This window comes from Gorilla gorilla, chromosome 17 (assembly GCF_029281585.2).
Source record: "Gorilla gorilla gorilla isolate KB3781 chromosome 17, NHGRI_mGorGor1-v2.1_pri, whole genome shotgun sequence".
NCBI lineage: Eukaryota > Metazoa > Chordata > Mammalia > Primates > Hominidae > Gorilla > Gorilla gorilla.
The window spans coordinates 39757634-39776718 of NC_073241.2; the positions used below are offsets into that span (position 1 = coordinate 39757634).

Below are 19085 nucleotides of genomic sequence, written 5' to 3' on the forward strand. Positions count from 1 at the left end.
TCTGTCTCTGCGTGTTCATCTTAGAAGGTGGCATGGATGCCAGAGTGCAGCTTCTTCCGCCTGCCCCTAATAAGACAGTGAGAGTCAGGGCTCAGGTCCCCCAGGAAGAGGAAACTGCAATGAACGGGCACTTTCTCTATCATTTGTGTGGCATGTACCACACTGCAGCCACCCCTGTGTCACTGCTCCTGTGTAACAGGATTGATGTTGCTATTTTCCTAATCATCCTGTCTACTGAGAAGGCTAGGAAGCCACATGCCTCCTGCAACAACCAGAAGCCAACAAGCGAGTCTCCTCTCTCAACAAGGTAAGACAAATGATGTAAAAATAGGTTAAATTACTTCAAAACTTTAATTACAGATACTTTTCCACGCAACATTTCTGAAACGAAAGCTTTGATTCTCCCCTTTTTTTGCATAAAGGCTGGGAAGGTGGTTTGGCCAGACCGTACATCTTTTTGTATATACATATCTACACCTGTGTCTCTTCTTTATTAATAAAAGGTGTCTTGATCACAGTCCCAAACCAACTCTGCATTGGATTCCAGCATATAAAACTCAGAGAGTAAAACAATTTCAAAGGAAGACAGGCTGCAACCACAGGAAAATGGCAGGAAAAGTTGTAGCTTGATAGTTGTTTCTTCTAAGTTTAACTCAGAAATATAATAATAATTAAGAGAAAAAAATAAGAGGCCCTAGCTTTCATCCCTGCTACCAAACACGCTCGTCCAGAACTCTAGGCTGTCTTAAAGTGCAATTACTGTTGTGAAGTTGCTTAGGCCAGGGATCAGGCTGGACGGAGTTCAAAGCAGAAACTTCAAACACTCCTTGCTGTTCATGACTCAGGGGCTGGGAGGGAGGGAGAGGAGAAAAAGAAGGACAGTTCTCTGGCATTCAAGTGCATCAAAAGAATAAATGTCTTTTCTTTTGGTAAAGAAAATCTGTCAATAGTAAGGAATCCTGGTTTGGAAAAATATAACTTTCTAAAACTTCTATCTGCGGATGTTCCAATGCAGCAGAGGGACAAGGCAGGCAAGGGCAGCCAGCAGCAGGGACCAGGTGTGCCTCCCAGGGGCCCGGCCATACAGGCTGCTTCCACTGTCTTCTGCGAGGTCCTCTGCCCTCGGCGAAGAGGAGGCACACTGGACCAAGGGCATCTGGTAGGACGTGGCTCTCTTCTCTGGCCTGTCTGGGCTGGACCCGTCGCTGGGCCTCTGACCGTTGAACAGCAGATAGCGCCCCCGGGCATCCTGTTCCATTTTGAAGATCTCGTACTCCGTGTGAGGTAGTTTGATGCCCAGGGCCACGCAGCCATTAGTGTGGGTCACATCCTGCTGGATGCCCACCTGCCAGGAGCCCTCGGCCCCGCACTCATTCCCGTTGAAGACGTTGAGCAGTGAGGCTGTGGCCGCATCCATGGGGGTGACCTTCATGTGATTCACTGCAAAGGAGAAAGGAGAGTTCCATGACTCCAGGGAGTAGGCGTGGGATCCAGAAACCCACCCAGAAAACACTGGCCACACTCTAACTAGACAAGGCTTTCTTTTCCAAAAACAATCCCACCTACAGACCCACCCATCTGACCGCAGTAGTCATCAAAGCACTGTCAGGCGGAGAAGAGTTCAACCTGTTGATCTGGGTGGCAGTCACACCGATATGCTGCAGGTGTGGCCACGCAACACAGACCATCTGGTGGAGAAACACTGAGCCCAGAATACAGCTGGGAGTGCCTGCAGGCAACAAATAAAACTACAGCTCGGAGTGCTCCTAAGGAGTTTTATTTGGTGATGCTGACTCGTTGGGATTGAAAAAAAAATATTCAACAAAGGCTGGAATTTTGCTTTTATCAAAAGGTTTTTGGGTTTCTAAAAGTTTTGGTATCAAACACCTATTCTGGTTGGCATTCTCACACATTCCTACGGGCCCATACATCAGGCATCTAAAATAAGTTAGGTTGCAAGCAAGAAAAATGTGAGTGAATAAATTAAATACAAATCCCGCCTTTTGTGGAGAATTGCTTTTGAAGGTCCCTCCAGGGGGACACTTCCGTGTATAACACGATGAGCTTCGGGGTGGAGTCAAGTAAAGATTGCTTGCTTTCAATTAAGTTTCTCAAAGGGCCTGTATTCCTGGAGCAAACCTTGCTACCCAAAAGGAGGGCTAAAGTCTTCCAGGACTTTCTGGGTTAACAGAAACATTTTTATAGTAATGGGACTGAACCCTGGAACGCCATCCTGGAGGAGTCACCTGGGATCGAGGCTATCCCTCTTTATTTGGCATGATAGGGCTGACACCATTTTACAAAGATGCACAAACTTAGGGAAAAAAAAAAGCAACCTTTTAAAAATAGCAACCACAAGCCCTGCTTTGTTGCTAGCAGCCTGGTGCAGCTCCTTCCTCCCCTCCTCGTTTAGTGATAAGGACACAGCCTGAACCTTCCCATAGATGCTCCCACCTCCAAGCAGGTGACAATCTGTCAATTACACGACAAGCTCAGGGTTGGAAAGGACAGCTCTGAGCACCTGAGGTGTCACTAACACCTCTTTACTGCTCACTCAAGAAAGCACCGTGGCACACAAGCAAACACAGTGTTATTAGAGGGGCAGCATGGAATCTGCCAGAGTTGTGTATAAAGAACACAAAGTGCAGACTTGAGATTTCTTTTTTTGTTTTTTAGAGACAGGGTCTTGCTCTGTTGCCCAGGCTGGAGTACAGTGGCACGATCATATCTCACTGTAGCCTCAATTTCCTGAGCTCAAGCGATCCTCCTAGCTCAGGCTCCAGAACAGCTGGGACTACAGGCATATGCCACCACATCCAGCTAATTTATTTTATTTTTTTATAGAGTTAGGGCCTCACTATGTTACCCAGGCTGGTTTCAAACTTCTGGCCTCATGAGATCCTCCTGCCTTGGTTTCCCAAAGTGTTGGGATTACAGGCATGAGCCTCTGCACCTGGCCAGAGATTTCATTCCCAGTAACACCCTCCCTGGCTGGCAACTTCCCACACACAGTGGCGTGGACTCCTCCCGCATTCAGGCCTGCAAGCGGAGGCTGTCCACCTGATCCATTTTGAGCAGGGAGAAACTCAGAGGGCGTTGGGAAGGACTGAGGCAGAAATGACTCCCCAATTTCTTTCCTGGGAACTCAGGCAGAAAAGAGGTCCTTTCCCTCAGCTCTGCCTCCACAAAAATGTCACAGGGCTGTTTATCGGCTGTGATACTGGGACTCGAGATGGGAATCCTACCTTTGAACACGAACTCGGTGCCTCCCATGACCCTGGAGGAGAGGACACCGCGGCTGTAGCGGCCCCGGGCGTAGATGGAGAAGGTGGGGTGCTTGCACACCGGGTCTGAGTAGTGGTAGTAGTGGCCCTCCCAGGTGTTGTTGTTGTCATGGAAGATGAAGTGGCGGGTGAGGAAGAGGACTTCGGGGCGCACCTCACAGCGCTGGCTCACCCACTCCCCGTGCAGGCCGATGGTCAGGTCTGCCTTTGGGGGCAGGATGGGAGGGTGGTGCTCGTCTGACCGATAGATGATCCGACAGGCGATGCAGGCATGGTCATGGTTCTGAAGCCAAGAAACAAACACATTCAGAGGCCTCTATCTTCCCAAGGGAGCAGTGCACACATGCTTCCGGCAAATGGGGTCTCACCAGGTACCAGGTCACCATCACTGACAACCTCGACACCAAGAACCAACTGGAATCATGCTCCGGGCACAGACAGAGGTGAGAGTGATGTGTGCCTGTGTACTCACAAGTGCACACGTTTGCCTGACAGTACAGACCTACGCAAACATTTCAGGTGTGATGTGGACACTTCAGAATCCTATTGTTTTCAGACCACATGCACTGGACACTTGATTTCAAAAAGAAATGATGGCAGCACCTCACACCCATTAGGATGGCTACTATCAAAAAATGCTATCAAAAAATCACAAGTTGGCAAGGATGTGAAGAAATTGGAACCTTTAAACACAGCTGATGAGAATACAGAATGGTCCAGCCACTATGGAAAACAGTAAGGTGGTTCCTCAAAAAACAAAACAAAACAAAACAAAACCAAAAACAACAAAACAGAATTGCTATATGACCCAGCAATCTCACTTCTGGGTATGTACCCAAAAGAGTTGAAAGCAGGGACTTGAATAGATATTTGCACACCCATGTTCACATCAGGGTTATTTACAATAACCAAAAGGTAGAAGCAACCCAAGTGGCCATTGCCAGAAGGATGGATCAACAAAATGCCGTCTATCCATACAACGAAATACTCTTCAGCCTTAGAAAGGCAGGAAGTTCTGACACCCAATACAATAGGGATGAACCTTGGGGACATCGTGGTAAGTGAAATAAGCCAGACACAAAAGGACACTGTATGATGTCACTTATATGAGGTTCCTAGAGTGATCAAATTCATAGAGACAGAAAGTGGAATGGTGGTTGCAGGAGCTGGAAGTGGGGGGACAAGGAGTGGTTTAATGGGACTACAGGTTCAGTCTGGGAAGATGAAAAAGTGGATGGTGGTGATGGTTGCATAATAACATGAATGCGATCAGTGCCACAGAACTGCACACTTAAAACTGGTTAAACGATACATTTTACATTATGTGTATTTTACCACAATTAAAATTTATTTTAATAAAAAAAGTTATGAGACACAAAGAAAAAAAAAAGGCCAGCGCTCCACTGGCTGTGGATGAAATGGAGTTATGTAGGAAACGCAAGGTCCTTTAGAAGACTATTAGGGAAGGTCCATTCCCTAATGGAGGAGGCCGCCTGCAAGAAGGGAGAGCTGGAGGCCGCGGAGCAGCAGGCACACCTGCACACTGCCCTCTGTCCCGGTCTGCCCGCCTCCAGGTTCAGAAGGTTTCTGCGTTCCTCATCTGCTTCCTGCTTTCTCAGCTTTAAGCAAGACAGCCACAGCTCTGACCTTCCAGAAGACCCTCTCTTGCCTAGTCTATTTTATAACATGAACACAGCAGGGAACAAGGGCTGTCTAGGTTTGTGGCACAGAAAGGCCTCTCTGGTGAGGGGTGCACACGTCAGAGATGCTGGAAGTCAGGGCACAGGGTGCTTGAACACAGTGCCAGTGCCTCGCTGTCTGACCAAGGTCTTCAGACACCTCTGAGCCCGGGCTGCCTCCTCCTGCACCTGGGTCATCCCTCCGCTATTCTCCTCCCACCCGGGGGTGCAAAGCTGGTAGGCTAGCAGAACGCTGACCACTAGCAGCACGTGCTGATCGGATCAGGCTGTGGTAGGGAGGTAGAAGTTGGTAGCTTAGTGTTCTGGGGACGGCTGGGCCACCCCAGCCCCGCGCTCCCATGCCATCAGTTCACGGCCTCGCATCTGTCCTGCGGCCAAGGCTGAGGGGCACCCACTGACTGGGCAGGCACACACTTGTTCTCTAGCAGTTCTCTAAAGTTGGAGATCTCAGTCACCAGGGTCTTTGGGTTTACAGCCCTCACTCAACATGTGATTTCGTTGTGGTCGCTGTTTGGTTTCCCAGAGAGGGCAGGAAGAGCCGTGGGCTTCCCAGCTGCTGCTCACTAACTTGCGCTGCTGCTGTGTGCATTAGATGGGCATAGAGTTGCACTTCAGGCGAGATAATGTTTCCTTTGCTAACATGGTTTGTGGCTTGTAGACAATTGGATCAAAGAGCTGCAGCATTGAGATGAAGGCCAAGTCCTGGGCGTCCCCAGGCTCTACGTGCATTTTTTGGCCTGCAGTTTCCTACAGACGGCTTAGGGGCACACGGAGAAATTGCCTGCAACCTGTGCTCAGCAGTGAGCTGCCCTCTGCAAGCTACAGGAGAAATGGAGATGAGCTCCTGCATGAGGCCCATTAGGCCAGTGCTTAATTACGTCACGGAAAGATGTCTCCGGCCAGTTCCTGGGGGCCGAGGCCAGCCTCGGCCGCTTCACAGCTGGTGATTTTGGGCAAGCTATTTATTTCTCTCCATTTCAACTTCCTCATTTTTACAATGGTGATCATTACACTTGCTTGCAAAACTGCTGCAAGAAATGAACAGCAGATTAAGGTGGTTCCCACTGAGTGCACCCACTTGGTGTGAACATTAAATAAAGGCCTATCTGACACCCTATGTGCCACTATCTTTCAAATGCACCTTAAGGTGAAGAAAATACAAACTGAGTTAAAAGAAAGCATCACTGAGTACGGTAGCTTTGCCTTTATGTTTCCTTGGTCAACTACTATGGGGTAAAGGTTCCAGAGTTTTCACCTCAACAAGAGTTCTGATATTCAAAACACAGGGTGGAAAGTTAATATGACATAGTGTGCCCAGCCCAGGGCTCCTGCATAAGTGCTGGAACAGTCACCATTGAAATCAGGCCTGTGGTCCTGGTGTGGGGACCAGTGACACCCCCTCCGATACCGGCTGGGAACTTGGATTCAAATCACGAAAACTTCACAGCCAGGAAGGTGGTGTTCTCCTGTGATGCCTGTTATCAGACACAAGCTGTGCAGGAGCCGGCCCCTGGCTCAGCACCACCTACAGGTGAGCCCAGCACATGCTGAAATAAGAGAGGCCACGTGAAGCACTCGTACCATCAGGGTAAGAAGAAGCGCGGAGTCAGATCTTCCCGTCAGCCAGGAGGAGCTGCGCACTCCTACCATTTGCAGCTCATCGCTGGTAGTGGCTACCCCCTCCGCCTGGGCAGGTCCCCAAAGCCTAGCTGGCAGCCCCGCTTCCCCAACCCCAGCCTTCACCTCCCCTCTGCGCCATTCCCCGCAACTTGGTTTGCCATCTGTAATTTGGGAATTTAAAAACATCAGTTGCGACTCCTTCATTTCTGGTCATTCTAAGGAGGTGAGAGTCTCAATTCCTGAAAAGATTTAATTTGTCAAATACCAGGATCAATTCAGGAAGAGCTCAGAGAGCTTCTAAGGTGGGGGTGGGAGAGAGAAATGAAATAAGGGATGTTAGTTCTTGCAAGAGATGCTTCTGGGACGACGTCGAGGAGCAACTGCTGTTTGGCTCAGACAAGGAAAAGGCTCGGGGGAGGAGAGGGGCACTGCTGTCGCCTGGGCTGTTCCAGAATGAGTGTTTTCGGAGGTGCTTTCCTTTAGCAATAATGAGGCCGGGGTCCTGAGCTCCGAGATGAGGACCCAGTGGGACTTGGTCACTTCAGGAGATTGATGGTCCTGGCTGAAGTGTTGCTGTTCCATAGCAGAGAAAAGCAGGCCAGGCACAGTTTTTGTGTTTTTGTTTGTTTGTCTTGTGGGGAGCACAGGCGCAGGGAGGCTTGTTTTCCATCAGGTAGGCCTGAGAATTTAGGGAGGGTGCAGGGAGTGGGAGAAACCTGGCTCTTGGGTATTGGTCTTGCCAAATCCCTGAACTAGATGCTTTTTTTTTTTATTACTGTGTTAAAAAAAATACCTAACATAGAACTTGCCATCTTAGCCATTTTAAAGTATATTCACACTGTTGTGTGGCTACCCCTGGAACCTCTTCATCTTCCCCAGCTGAAAATCTGCACCCACTAAACACTAATGCCTCATTCTCTCTCCCGCCCCTGGAAACCTCCATTCTCCTTTCTGTCTCTGTGGATTTGACTATTCTAGGTGCCTCATCTGAGGGGAACTATCACTATTTGTCTTTTTATATCTGGCCTGTTTCACTTAGTATAAGCTCCTCAAGTTTTATCGATGTTGTAAAATGTGTCAGAATTTCCATCCTTTTAAGGCTGATATTCATTGTATGAATATTCCACATTTTGTTGATTTATTCATCTGTCGATGGACATTTAGGTTGCTTCCACCTCTTGGCTACTGTGATTGATGCTGCTAGGACCATGTTTGTTCAAGTCCTTGCTTTTAATTCTTTTGGGTATGTACCCAGAAGGAGAATAGGTGGATCAATTTGGTAATTCTATGTTTAATTTTTGGGGGGAACCACCGTACCATTTTCTGGAGTGGCTCAATCATTTTACATTTCCATCAGCAATGTATAAAGTTCCAATTTCTCCACATCCTTCCCAACACTGGATATTTTCTAGTTTTGATCGTTTTGTATTTTGTAATAGCCATCCTATTGGGTAAACTGATAGCTCATTGTGGTTTTAATTTACATTTTTCTTTGCCAATTTTTTTTATTTTTTATTTTTTTTGGTTGTTGACTAGTTACCTTTTTTTTTTCTTTTTTTGAGACAGGGTCTCACTGTTGGAGGTGGGAAAGAGAAAGTCTGGGGGTTGCCCAGGCTGGAGTGCAGTGATGTGATCTCAGATCACTGCAACCTCCACCTCCCAGGCTCAAGCAATCCTCCCACCTCAGCCTCCCAAGTAGCTGGGACTACAGGTGTGCACCACCATGACTGGATAAATTTTTTTTTTTATTTTTTGTAGAGACGGGGTTTCACCATGTTGCCCAGGCTGGTCTCAAACTTCTGAGCTCAGGGCAATCTGCCTGCCTCAGCCTCCCCAAGTGCTGGGACAACTCTTTAGCAGTCATGAAGAAGCCAAAGTTATCATAACAAGCAGAGTTGTTTCTGGCCTCTGTGGATACTGTCAACGAGGGGACAATTTTAGCTACCGTTGAATAAGGAGACACCTCTGTATTGTAACAAATTTTAAAAATATCATTTATGCTAATTCTCATAATCTTTGGCCTGAATAAAAATTAGAGACCTACAGGCACAACTACAGAGAAGCAGAAATTAAAGCCTGTATATTGTATTCATTCTAAAGTTTCTCTTTTCTAAGATGTTTTTCGGAAACAGTATTCTTCCAAGATGGATACATGGAAAGAGAATTAGATATGCAGTTTTTAAACATGATGAGTGATTGGTACTGTGGAATATCATTTGCTCCGTAAAATTATTCCCTCTTTGTTGGGGATCCATGTTCCAAGACATGACTCTCATTTGAGAAGTGTCCTCTCCCAAGCTCACCAACTTGGCTTCCACGGCATCCCCTTTCCCCGAATCTTAGAAAGGGCTATTTAAAGCCAGAGCTTCTGTACCCAGAAGATTTGAAGGTTAAAGCAGAGGAACCAGAAAGTGTTTCCTTGTTGCTATTCTTTACACACACTATAAAAAGCTTTCATCAGAAAGGGGAAGGGAGAAAAAGGATCCCATGCAAATAATCTCTGGAAAAAAAATTAAACTTGTTCTAAAAATGAGAAAGAAACTTATACTTTATAAATGAGCAATGTTCTAGGCAAAGAGTGGGGTTCTGCCTACTCTGCTCTCTGATTCCTGCTTAGCTCCGGGTAACAAGTTAAATAGCTACAGCTTGCATTTACAGGATATTCGAGTCTCGGAGGCTCAAGTACAGCATTTCCTTAGACTTTACAACCTCCCAGGAGACCATGGGTACATTTTACAGACGAGGCAACTAAGGCACCTGGAGAGAAAAAGTCAGATGACTTTACAAACCCAAAGTGGAGCCAGGATGGTAATTTGGTCTTAGGACTCGCTGAGTGCTGCCTCCTGGCCAGAGCTGCCTCAGGCTGCAGAGAACAGACGTTTCCCCAGCAAGGACCCCAGCCCAGGAAAAGGTCTTCTCCGGCTGATGACTGATGGGGATTCTCCAGGCTTTCTCTGTTCCCTGCCACTATTTATTTCTGGAAAGGTGGTTCATCAACAACATCTGCTGACAGTATCCGCTTGTTTTCGCCATCTTCCCAGAATGGAAGAAATTACTTGATGTGATCTTGTGAACAGATCAACTAAGGAAGCAGGCTGCATGAAACGCAAGTCTTCAAAAGCAGTGTTCCTTGAGCTAAAAGTTTTGTTCAAGAAGGAGGAAAAATGGGAGTAGATGATGGAAACTTCCTTTCCTAGGGTTTTGTTCCCTCGGATAAAAAACACACAAATGTTTCTCACAAAGAAACCTGCAGTGGCCAATGGCCCACGTTGAAAGCTTTCTTTGTAACTGCGATGTGCCGAGTATTTGATTAAATTTCTGCTGTAGATAACCCTGCAGGTACATCCTTCTCGGGTCTTCTGTATTACGAGTCCTTTGAGGCCAAGACCAAGTGTTCTCTCTTTGTCATATTTCCCATGACATCCAGGAGAGAGTTGCACAGGGTTCTCGGCTAACAGGCAAATGGAGAGAAGGCTGGCATTGGACATGTAAAGAGTTAAATGGAGTAGCTAGCATTCAGCACAAATGATGGGCGCCCACCTGCCTTGTGGGAGGGAACTCGGGGTACTTTTCATATCTGGGATTCTAGGAGCTTGTGAATTCGGGCTCATTTTGATCATCTAAAGGGAGCATGATGATGCCACTTTCAGAAGGAAGTGGGTGAAGAGCTGTGGCTTTAGGTACAGACTGCCCAGGCAGGCTTGCTGTCTATCCAACACACTGAATGTTTGTGTCCCCTCAAAATCCATGTTAAAATCCTTACCACGAATGTGAGGAAATTAGGAGGTGGGGCCTGTGGGGGGTGACTAGGTCATGAGGGTGCAGCCCTTAAGAAGGGGATTAGTGCCCTTATAAAAGAGGCCTGAGAGTTCTCCAGCTGTCTTGCTGCCACATGAGGATACAGAGGCAGGTCAGCAGTCTGCAACCTGGGAGAGAGCCCTGACCAGGATTCCAGCCTCCCACCATGCTGGTGCCTTGATCTTGGCTCCCCAACATCCAGAACTGTGAGAAGTGAGTGGCTGTCCCCAGTCCATGCTGCTTTGCTACAGCAGCCTGGATGGACTGAGGCACCTGCTGCCCAGCACCCACTCTCCGCAGGTGAGGGCAGCCCCTCAGTGTACAGACCCCGTGCAGCTGCGTCATCCCTGCCAGGATGCAGGCACCTCTGTGGTGCCAGGGGTACTCAGAGAGCCTCAGGGAGGCTGCACAGCCACCCCGGGCCTGTTACCACTGTCCAGGAAGGGGCCTGGGCCAGGAAGACGAGGGAGAAAAGGAGAAACCAGGCTGCTAACTCCTGAGTCTGTAGTTGGCTATGAAGCAGAGGGGAGCAAAACTCAACCAAACACTTCTGCGCCCTGGAATTCAGCAGGGGCAGCTGGTAGGTCCTTAAGAGCAACATTAGCCTTCTGGAAGTGGACTTCCAAGGCAGCTTAGAATCTGAGAAGTGAGCTCACAAAGGCCTTTTTTTGTTTTAGTTAACATTAGAATAATAAAAAAGACCGTTTTGCCTCACCCAGCAGCTGGAGAAAAAGGACCCTAAGAAGATGGTTCTTTAAGAGAAAAGACTTTAAGAATGGTTTCCGAAAAGAATTTTTATTTATTTTTACTTGTTTCTTTCTTCCACTCCTATGCATTTTGATTCATTTAAATAATTAAAGTAGACTTATTAAATCTGCTGTAAATCCACTGGGCACTCCTGGCTGGCCCATCCTCTTCCTTTCTCCCCTGGGGCTCAGCAAACACTCCCTGGAGTAGGGACCTCATGCGTACTTTTTAAATGGCCAATTTCCTGCTTTTGCAGGCTTTCCTCATGTCCTCTGAGCTTTCTTGCCTTTTAAGGGATAAAATGTTTACCACTTGCATTGTCCCTGACAACAAATATTTCCTGGTCCCCTAACTCCTTAAATAAAGCAACCTTGCATGCCTGTTTATCTGCTGAAATACTCTGGAGTCAAGAAATATAATGAGCTGTTTCTGCAATAAAAGTGTACATCAGCAGCCTTGTAGCCCAGCGATTGTGACACTGCACACCTCGGCCCAGATAAAACGTTCACAAAAGCAACCCCTTCAGGGTCAAGACCCCCTCAACCTATCCCAATTGCCAACTCTGTTTTTTCATAGAATTGTGCAACATTTGCTGCCTTATAGGAAACACCTGGCTCCAGGGAGCAGTCACAGTTTTCTTCTAGGGTTCTCCTTCCTGTAAGACTAGTTCTTGAAACTGTCTTAGGTCATGACTTCTTGAACTTCTGGTCGTCCACCACCTCCTCCATCTCCCATCACCTCTGCAAATCCACACTAGCAGAAAGAAAAGTGGCATGGAATTCTTCCACAAGCACCTGGCTCCTTCTATACCCCAGAGACGCGGTCGCCCACCCACCCAGGAGCCACACCAAGCACATGCTCAGGAGACGTCCTTCCATGCTGGCTCCTGCAGCTAGGCTGAAAAGTCCAGGCTCCAAGGCCACCTGACTCAACATCCCCATGGTGTCACTGATATCAGGAAGCTGCACAGGTCACACATCCTCTAAAAAGCCTCTGAGAGGCAAGCTACCTCAAAAACATATGCTGGCTCATAGCCTAGCAGCTCCTAAAGAATTTGAGAGAGAAAGCACAGCATGCTCTTTTTCTGCAGTTCTCAGGTACTCCCAAAGCCCGGTGCTTTTCTCCCTCCTGTGTGTAGCTCCCCTGCTGTACATGTGCTGGGATCGAGTATTTCAGATGCACAGCCTGGGGAAGGCTGTCTGGTTTTCAGACAGCCCCTTTGATTTACGATCCTGTGGTTAAATCAGTGCAGGATTTTGGAGAAAGACCAATTCCATTTGCTTACGAGTCTGATCCTGAGGCTCTGGCATCTCTAATGACCTTGGCATTCATTTGCTTTTAATTACCATTTGATTCCATCCCTGAAAGAATGAGCCTGGCTTCTACCCCTCCAACTGCATAGTTCTGAAGAATCTCGGCAGAGGATTATGGCTGCTCTGATGCTAAACTTGATTCAGGCAAAGCATCTTCTTTCAGGGTTACTTTACGCTGTCTTGACTTTTTTATAATGAAGAGTAGCCAGTTCCATCCTGAAGGAACCCTCCCAGCACACCTGAATCTCTTCAAACATCACTTATTTGCCAAAGGACTCTGGACCTCACAGCAAAGCTGTATAAAGCTTAGAAAAACAAGTTGACTTAAAGTTTCTATTTTTACACGGTGTCCTGTTTCTAGAGGGGCTGAGGCTCGTGGTTTGAAACTCAATTTAGCATTTAAACTAATTTTCAGCTTGGTCTCTATGGACCAGCAATTAGGGAAGGAGAAGAGTTCAAAGGAGGAGGTTCCAGCCTCTCCTGGGCAGGCGTGTACGGTCTTTGAAGACGTTCTCCCAGCCTTTCTTCCTGTCTCCGCTGGCAGCCACAGACAGCTCGGACAACCTGCTGTGGCTGGGCCCGCGTGGGCACACAGTGCCCAGTCTTTCTGGTGCCCGGGTCTGGAAAGACACCAATGGCTGAGTCCATTTTGTTCCTTCTCAGAGCTGTCCTGGGGAAGGATCTGAAAACTTCCTGAAGACTCCGCTGCACACTGCAGGCCAAGAGGTACAAGGCGAGAGACAAGAGAAGAATGGACCCTTTCAGCTCCCAGAGCCACTCGGCCTTCCACTGACCCCCCCCCCCCCCCCCTCCAGCCATCTTGCGAGGCAGCCGGGCTGGCTCAGGAAGCCTGGGTCCTCCTCCCAGCTGGGCTGCCACCTGCATCTGTGGCCACAGCATTCCTCTGGGTCTGGGAGTGTTTGCTTGCTTTTTTTTTTTTAATCTAAATTTTCTGTGATGACTGTGCTTAGGTAATAGAAGATCACAGCACAAAATGCAACAGGTACCAAAAGTGAAGTCTCTGTCCGACCATCCCAGATAGACAGCTCTGTCACTTCCTCTGAGGCAGTCATTAATTTCCTCCATAAATATCTGATTCCTTTGCAAAGAGTCCCTCTTCTTCTCCTTTCATTATTAGTTTTATGCACATGGTATCATATTATTCACGCTATTTTATAACTTCCTTTTTTCCTACTTAACAATATGTCTCGTGTAGTATCTAAGGTCCTAAAGCTCTTTCCACCTTAATTTTCTGTCACCAAGGAATCAGGCCTGGGATTTAAAGAGTCTATTTCTTAAGAATCTGGGTAAATCTTCCCACAACTGCCTTAGCAGAGCAGGGAGGAGAAAATGGGAGGAAGTGTTTTATGGCTAGGCATCATGAAACACTTTGATGTTCCCTGGTCAGTCGACATTGTCATTTTCATTCCTCTCTGAGCCATTGGCCCAGAAGGGCGACTTACTCTAGGTTAAGAGAGATGGAGCTTTGCATTCAGGCCCTATCCTGATGCCCACAGGATTCTGCACATTAACCCTATTGATTCTTATATTTTTGCCATTTTACAGAAAAGGAAAACGAAGTCTCCAGTAGGTCAGATAACTACCAATGTCACACGGCTGATGACAGCAGAACTGGCTTCCAGGACTGGCTACCGTTTCTGAAGTCCACATACTTGCCAATTTGTCCAAAAGGTGTTAAATTCTAAAAAGGTCAGCTTTACAATTGCTGTCTTTAATTGCCATGCCAATATTTAATAATTTTCACTTGCGGGGCATTTTCCCTCCAGGAGCCACAGACAGGTCTGCAGAGGGACATTGACGGGAATGAAGTGTCCCCTCCTGGAGTACCCCTGGGCGCCAGCCTTAACAATGCTGACTGGGCTTTCAGACTCCATCTGCGGAGCCACACCCAGGAGTGCAACGGGGTAGAGGCAGGTAAGAAAATAAACGTGGTGACGGTTAATTTTTCCCCCAGTACTAAAAAGAGCAGAAGAGATCAGAGCCCGTGCAGGCGCATGAAGGTGAGGAAAAGGAACCAGAACCTGAGTGGGTGCAAAGGACTAGTCCAAGGTCGGGTTCGGAGCCCACAGCCCGGCCCACGCCGGCCCAGCAAGTTCCCCAGCCGCACCTGCCTCCTCACTCAGACCTCGCACTCAAGGCTCCCCGTGCTTTTTGGTGTTTTGGGGCTCTTTGGTGTCTCTGCTAGAAAGTGGGCAGGCTTTTCCTATTCAGCAGACCTTCACAAAGGCCCCGAGGGAACGGCGGGTTGCGGGGATGCTCCTGGCTAACCCCAGGTTTCTGGATTATCTGTGGGCCGTTTTTATTCATGACATTCACACCTTCCTCCCGTTACCTGAGATCATTTGAAAGATGGCAGCCGGGCGGACGGTGGCTCACGCCTGTAATCCCAGCACTTTGGGAGGCCAAGGCGGGCGGATCACTTGAGGTCGGGAGTTGGAGACCATCCTGGCCAACATGGTGAAACCGCATCTCCACTAAAAATACAAAAATTAGCCGGGCATGGTGGTGGGCGCCTGTAGTTCCAGCTACTTGGAGGCTGAGGCAGGAGAATCGCTTGAACCCGGGAGGCGGAGCTTGCAGTGAGCCAAGATGGTGCCACTGCACTCCAGCCTGGGCGACAAGAGCAAAACTCCGTAAAAAAAAAAAAAAAAATCCCAGAAAGGTGGCTAGACTATACTCAGAGCGAGCCAAAGGTAGGTATGAAGCCCCTTCTCCTGCTACTATCTCAAACCAAGTGGACCTGGCCAGTATAAAACAAGAGAAATGCTATGCACCTACGGTGTCCAGTGCCACCTTTGGGCAGTGCTGCCAACCAGAAAGGCCCCAAAGTATAATTCGAAGCCCATTATTCTTACCCATTTTCCCAAGACACCCACTCAACCCTGACCCAGAAAGCACACCCCAGTCCAGGTATCACCCTATGAGCCGATTCTCCTTCTGATACCTGCCCTGGGGAATCAACATGTTGAAGGGCAGAGTTTTGGTCTCCTTTCCCTGTGTCCCATTCTAGGAAAACCTCTGGGACCCCCTGACAGCGGCAGCAATGGAGCCGGCATCAGAGGCTGCCCTCCCTCTCTGCCCTAACTCATGTTGGCCTCTTCAGTGCATTTGAAACTTACAAGGCAGAATGAAATGAGCCTGGCTCCTGATCTGTGTTGGAACAAACCCCCAAGGGCATCCTGAGCCGGCGGGAATGCTGGGCCTGGGCACATGGGCTAAGCACAGGGCTTCATCTCACACGTGGGGACACAGCCATGAAAAGATTCATCCAGAGGAAGCAGCCTCCACCAAGTGGGCTTTCTCAGCAGCTATTTCATTATTATAATAAGAGCCACTTGCATTGCACAAGCTCACAATAACATAGATTAAAAAAAGATAACACGGAGCAGTCTTTGGCAGAAGTGCCCTGTGATACCTCTATTGGTTATGAGTAGTCTTGGAGGACTAATAAGAAAAAAGATTTTTAAAAAATGAAGAAACCACCCAACAAAAGTTAAGCAGGGCTCCACAGTTACAGAGCCACCGTGCTAGACAGTGTTCCACGAAGTCAATGGGGACGGCCGGGGAGATACTCCACAGAGACCTGCCCACCACCCACCCGCAGCAGGCCCGGGTCTGCACGTTCACGCTACGCACTGGGCAGAAGCCCACTCCCCTCCTGCCTGGGACTTCACAGGCTCTGCAGGGAGATGGTGGAGGCGATCGAGTTACACATGGACGTGTACTCTAAGCTTGTGGGAAGGAAATGCCTTGTGAATTCCAAATATAATTACTAGAATATCATTCAAGGAAAAGACATTATAAGGTTTAATTGTTTCCTGCCCTCCTTAGTCCCCTCTTCTGATTATGGTGACTTTACATTTTCCTTAGTGAAATGAAAAGAACGTGGGGTATGGAGGAAGGACCTTTGGACTCATGGTCCAGCAGGAAAACTCAGTAGCCGCGTGGCCTGGGCAGGAGCCATAACCCCTGGGACCTCAGCAGGCTGTTCTGCCTAAGAGTGTGGGGACTCACCAGGGTGACTCTGGTGGACAGTCTCCGTGGAGTCTAACACCCCACACAAATCCCACTGTCACCTCCCCTTTCTGTCCCTCCCCGCCTCCTCCAGGGCCCAGGTAGCTGCTATTGTTTAGTATCTTTTCCAGGTGTGGTTATGACATCACCTTCACACTGTCCTCTTGGAATCACTGAAGAGGTTCCTGGGATGGGAGAGCTGAAAGGAGCCTTAGGAATTTTCTAGAACCATCATCCCATGCCACCACCCACTTCAGTAGGATAACCGAGGTTCCAAGTCACAGAGCAAGTTGGTGGCAGACCCAGGTCTCCTGACTGGCTACAGCACCCCCAGCCCCAGCCTTCCCCATCTCCTCCCACCTCGCAGCAGCCCCACCTTGGCCTGCCCCGCCATGATGCAGAATTCCCCCTTTCAAGGGTGCCCTAGAGCCCCCACGGCAAGCCTTTAAGAAGGATCACCCACTTTCCTCAATAAAGAGGAGAACACAGAGCCCTGAGGTACCTTGGCATTCTGCAGAGGGGGCTGGTAACTGGACGGCCGGTAGAACATCCTCTGGGTGGCATCAGTGTGAATGTCACCAAGGAAGAGCTCTTCGACCAAGTGGTCGAGGTTGTGGTGAAGGTACTGCTTCTCCACCCGGATGAGCTGAAGTTCATGCATGGCAAAGTTCACGGCTTTGGTGCATTCACAGCCGTTCTCCTCTCGCCAGAGGTCATAGGCCACGTCCTGCACCCAGGGACCCCCGTCTGCGAGGAAGCCCGGGCATGTGCGGTTCACCTGCTGGCCGAGCTTCTCGGCCACCGCCTCTGTGTGGCAGATCACCTGGACGTTGTGCAGCTGGTAGTCGGCTTCCGTGCCCCCTCGGATGATCCAGGAGGCCTGGCGGAGGCGGATCTTGCCCCGGATGATGAGAGTATAAGTGGGATTTGTGCACCGGTTGCTGCCATAATAAAACTGGTAGGCCTTGAAGGTGTTATTGTGGTAGAATCTGTAGGACCTTGTGATGAACTCTGGGCCTGACCTTACTTCACAGCTGGGAAAGAAAAGGGGAAGAAGAGACCTTTGTAAGCCTGAAGGTATGGGAAAGAGATTCATTATAGTACTAAGAAATTACAGAAATAATAATAAAGTGCTGATGATGGGCCAGACACTGTTGTCAGCCCTTTTTAGATACCAACTCATTGACTCCTCACAACAACCTAGGAGTTAGGTATTATCATCACCCGGGTTTTACAGGTGGGGAAACTGAGGTTAGGGAACATGCCCAAGAGCACATGACCAGCAAGTATCAGAGCCAGTCCATGAATCCAGGCAGCCTGGCTCTGATGCTGTGCTCCTAATCACTCTGCCTCAGCCAGCCTTCCACTCGCTTCACGAGCAGGCCAGGAGGGCAAACACCTGCTGCCCTGTGCAGGCATTTCTTTTTGGATAAGGAGGTTGAGTGCTGTGCTGGCCTATAAAAGAAGTTCCCTTACGCTAGTTCAAAAACGGTCGACTTCCTGAACACTTTTATTTTATGGACCTTGTCTACAGTAGGCAGGTGCAAAATGTCTGTCATCCTGAGACAGAATCTAGTCACCTAGCATCTTCTTGTCCATTCAAAATTAATTTTCTCTCTAGTAGAAAAGTAAAGGGGGCAATTAACTAAAAGCAAAGCTGGCACAACAGAAATAAGGGTTCCTTTTGTTTATGATGGTTGCCAGTATGGCCTTAGATGAATGCTAGGTTCCTGAGCCAGAAGCACTAAGACAGAATCTACAGAGCATAACAGGAGCGGGATGGAATTGAGGGATTTCACAAACGGCTCTGTCAGCCATTCATATATACTAGCTGAGGCTGCAATGGGGGTACAGGGAGGTACTTAAAGCCCTGGCCAAATGACCTGGCCTTAGCCTTTTGTTAGCTCCTAGTCTCAGTTACGCCATGACTTTCAGCTCATCAATTCTGGCCTTCCCACTCTGCTCTCATCTATGATGCTAACACAGATTCTGGTTTGAACTGACGAAGTGCTGCTAAATCAAGCAGTCAGGCTAAAATGCCAAACACAAGTGGTTTTCAAAATTGCTAACATTTTAATTTGCTCATTGATGGATTGGTGAAAGATAAGCATTATTTAGATGGGGGTACCGTTGCTATGTAACGTTTGACAACTGATGTCGAGTAACATCCTATGGACATAAAGCACTCAACAGTACCTGGGATATCTGTAATCTTAGAAAAAGGAGAGAGCAAACACCCCAGATTTCTCCCACAAGGAAAGAGAAGTTTAGTGTAAGCAGTGATTCATGTTAGATGAGGTTTAGAAAAGAAGATCCCTTTTGTTTAATTTTTTAATCTAAGCATCAACAGTCTGTTGATTCTGCCGGCCACGTACAGTGGATCTCAGGCCCACTCACTTCTCAGTTGCTCCTGCAGCTCCTCTTACCTAAGCCTCTGTGCTCTCTAACCAGAACGGTTGCAAAGGTCTTTTAACTGGTCACCCCCAAATCACTTTTTCTCCCGTCCATTTGCCAAACAGCAGCCAGAATGCTCTTTCAAAAAGCTGAATCATGTTTTAAGCACGGCCCCTGCTGAAAGCTCTTCAATG

The 19085-nt window shown here is 48.2% G+C and overlaps 1 protein-coding gene across 1 annotated transcript in view; it reads right to left on the bottom strand.

Moving 5' to 3' along the window:
- Positions 1 to 328: 328 nt before the first annotated feature.
- APCDD1 (APC down-regulated 1) overlaps positions 329 to 19085 on the bottom strand; it is a 33934-nt gene continuing 15177 nt past the window's right edge. The window contains exons 3-5 of the mRNA XM_019014257.4: positions 17000 to 17531; positions 3246 to 3567; positions 329 to 1440 (exon numbers count right to left, since the gene is read on the bottom strand). Of these exons, the coding sequence (XP_018869802.1) occupies positions 992 to 1440; positions 3246 to 3567; positions 17000 to 17531 (1303 nt within the window). The 3' untranslated portion in view covers positions 329 to 991. The remainder of the gene's footprint in view (positions 1441 to 3245; positions 3568 to 16999; positions 17532 to 19085) is intronic.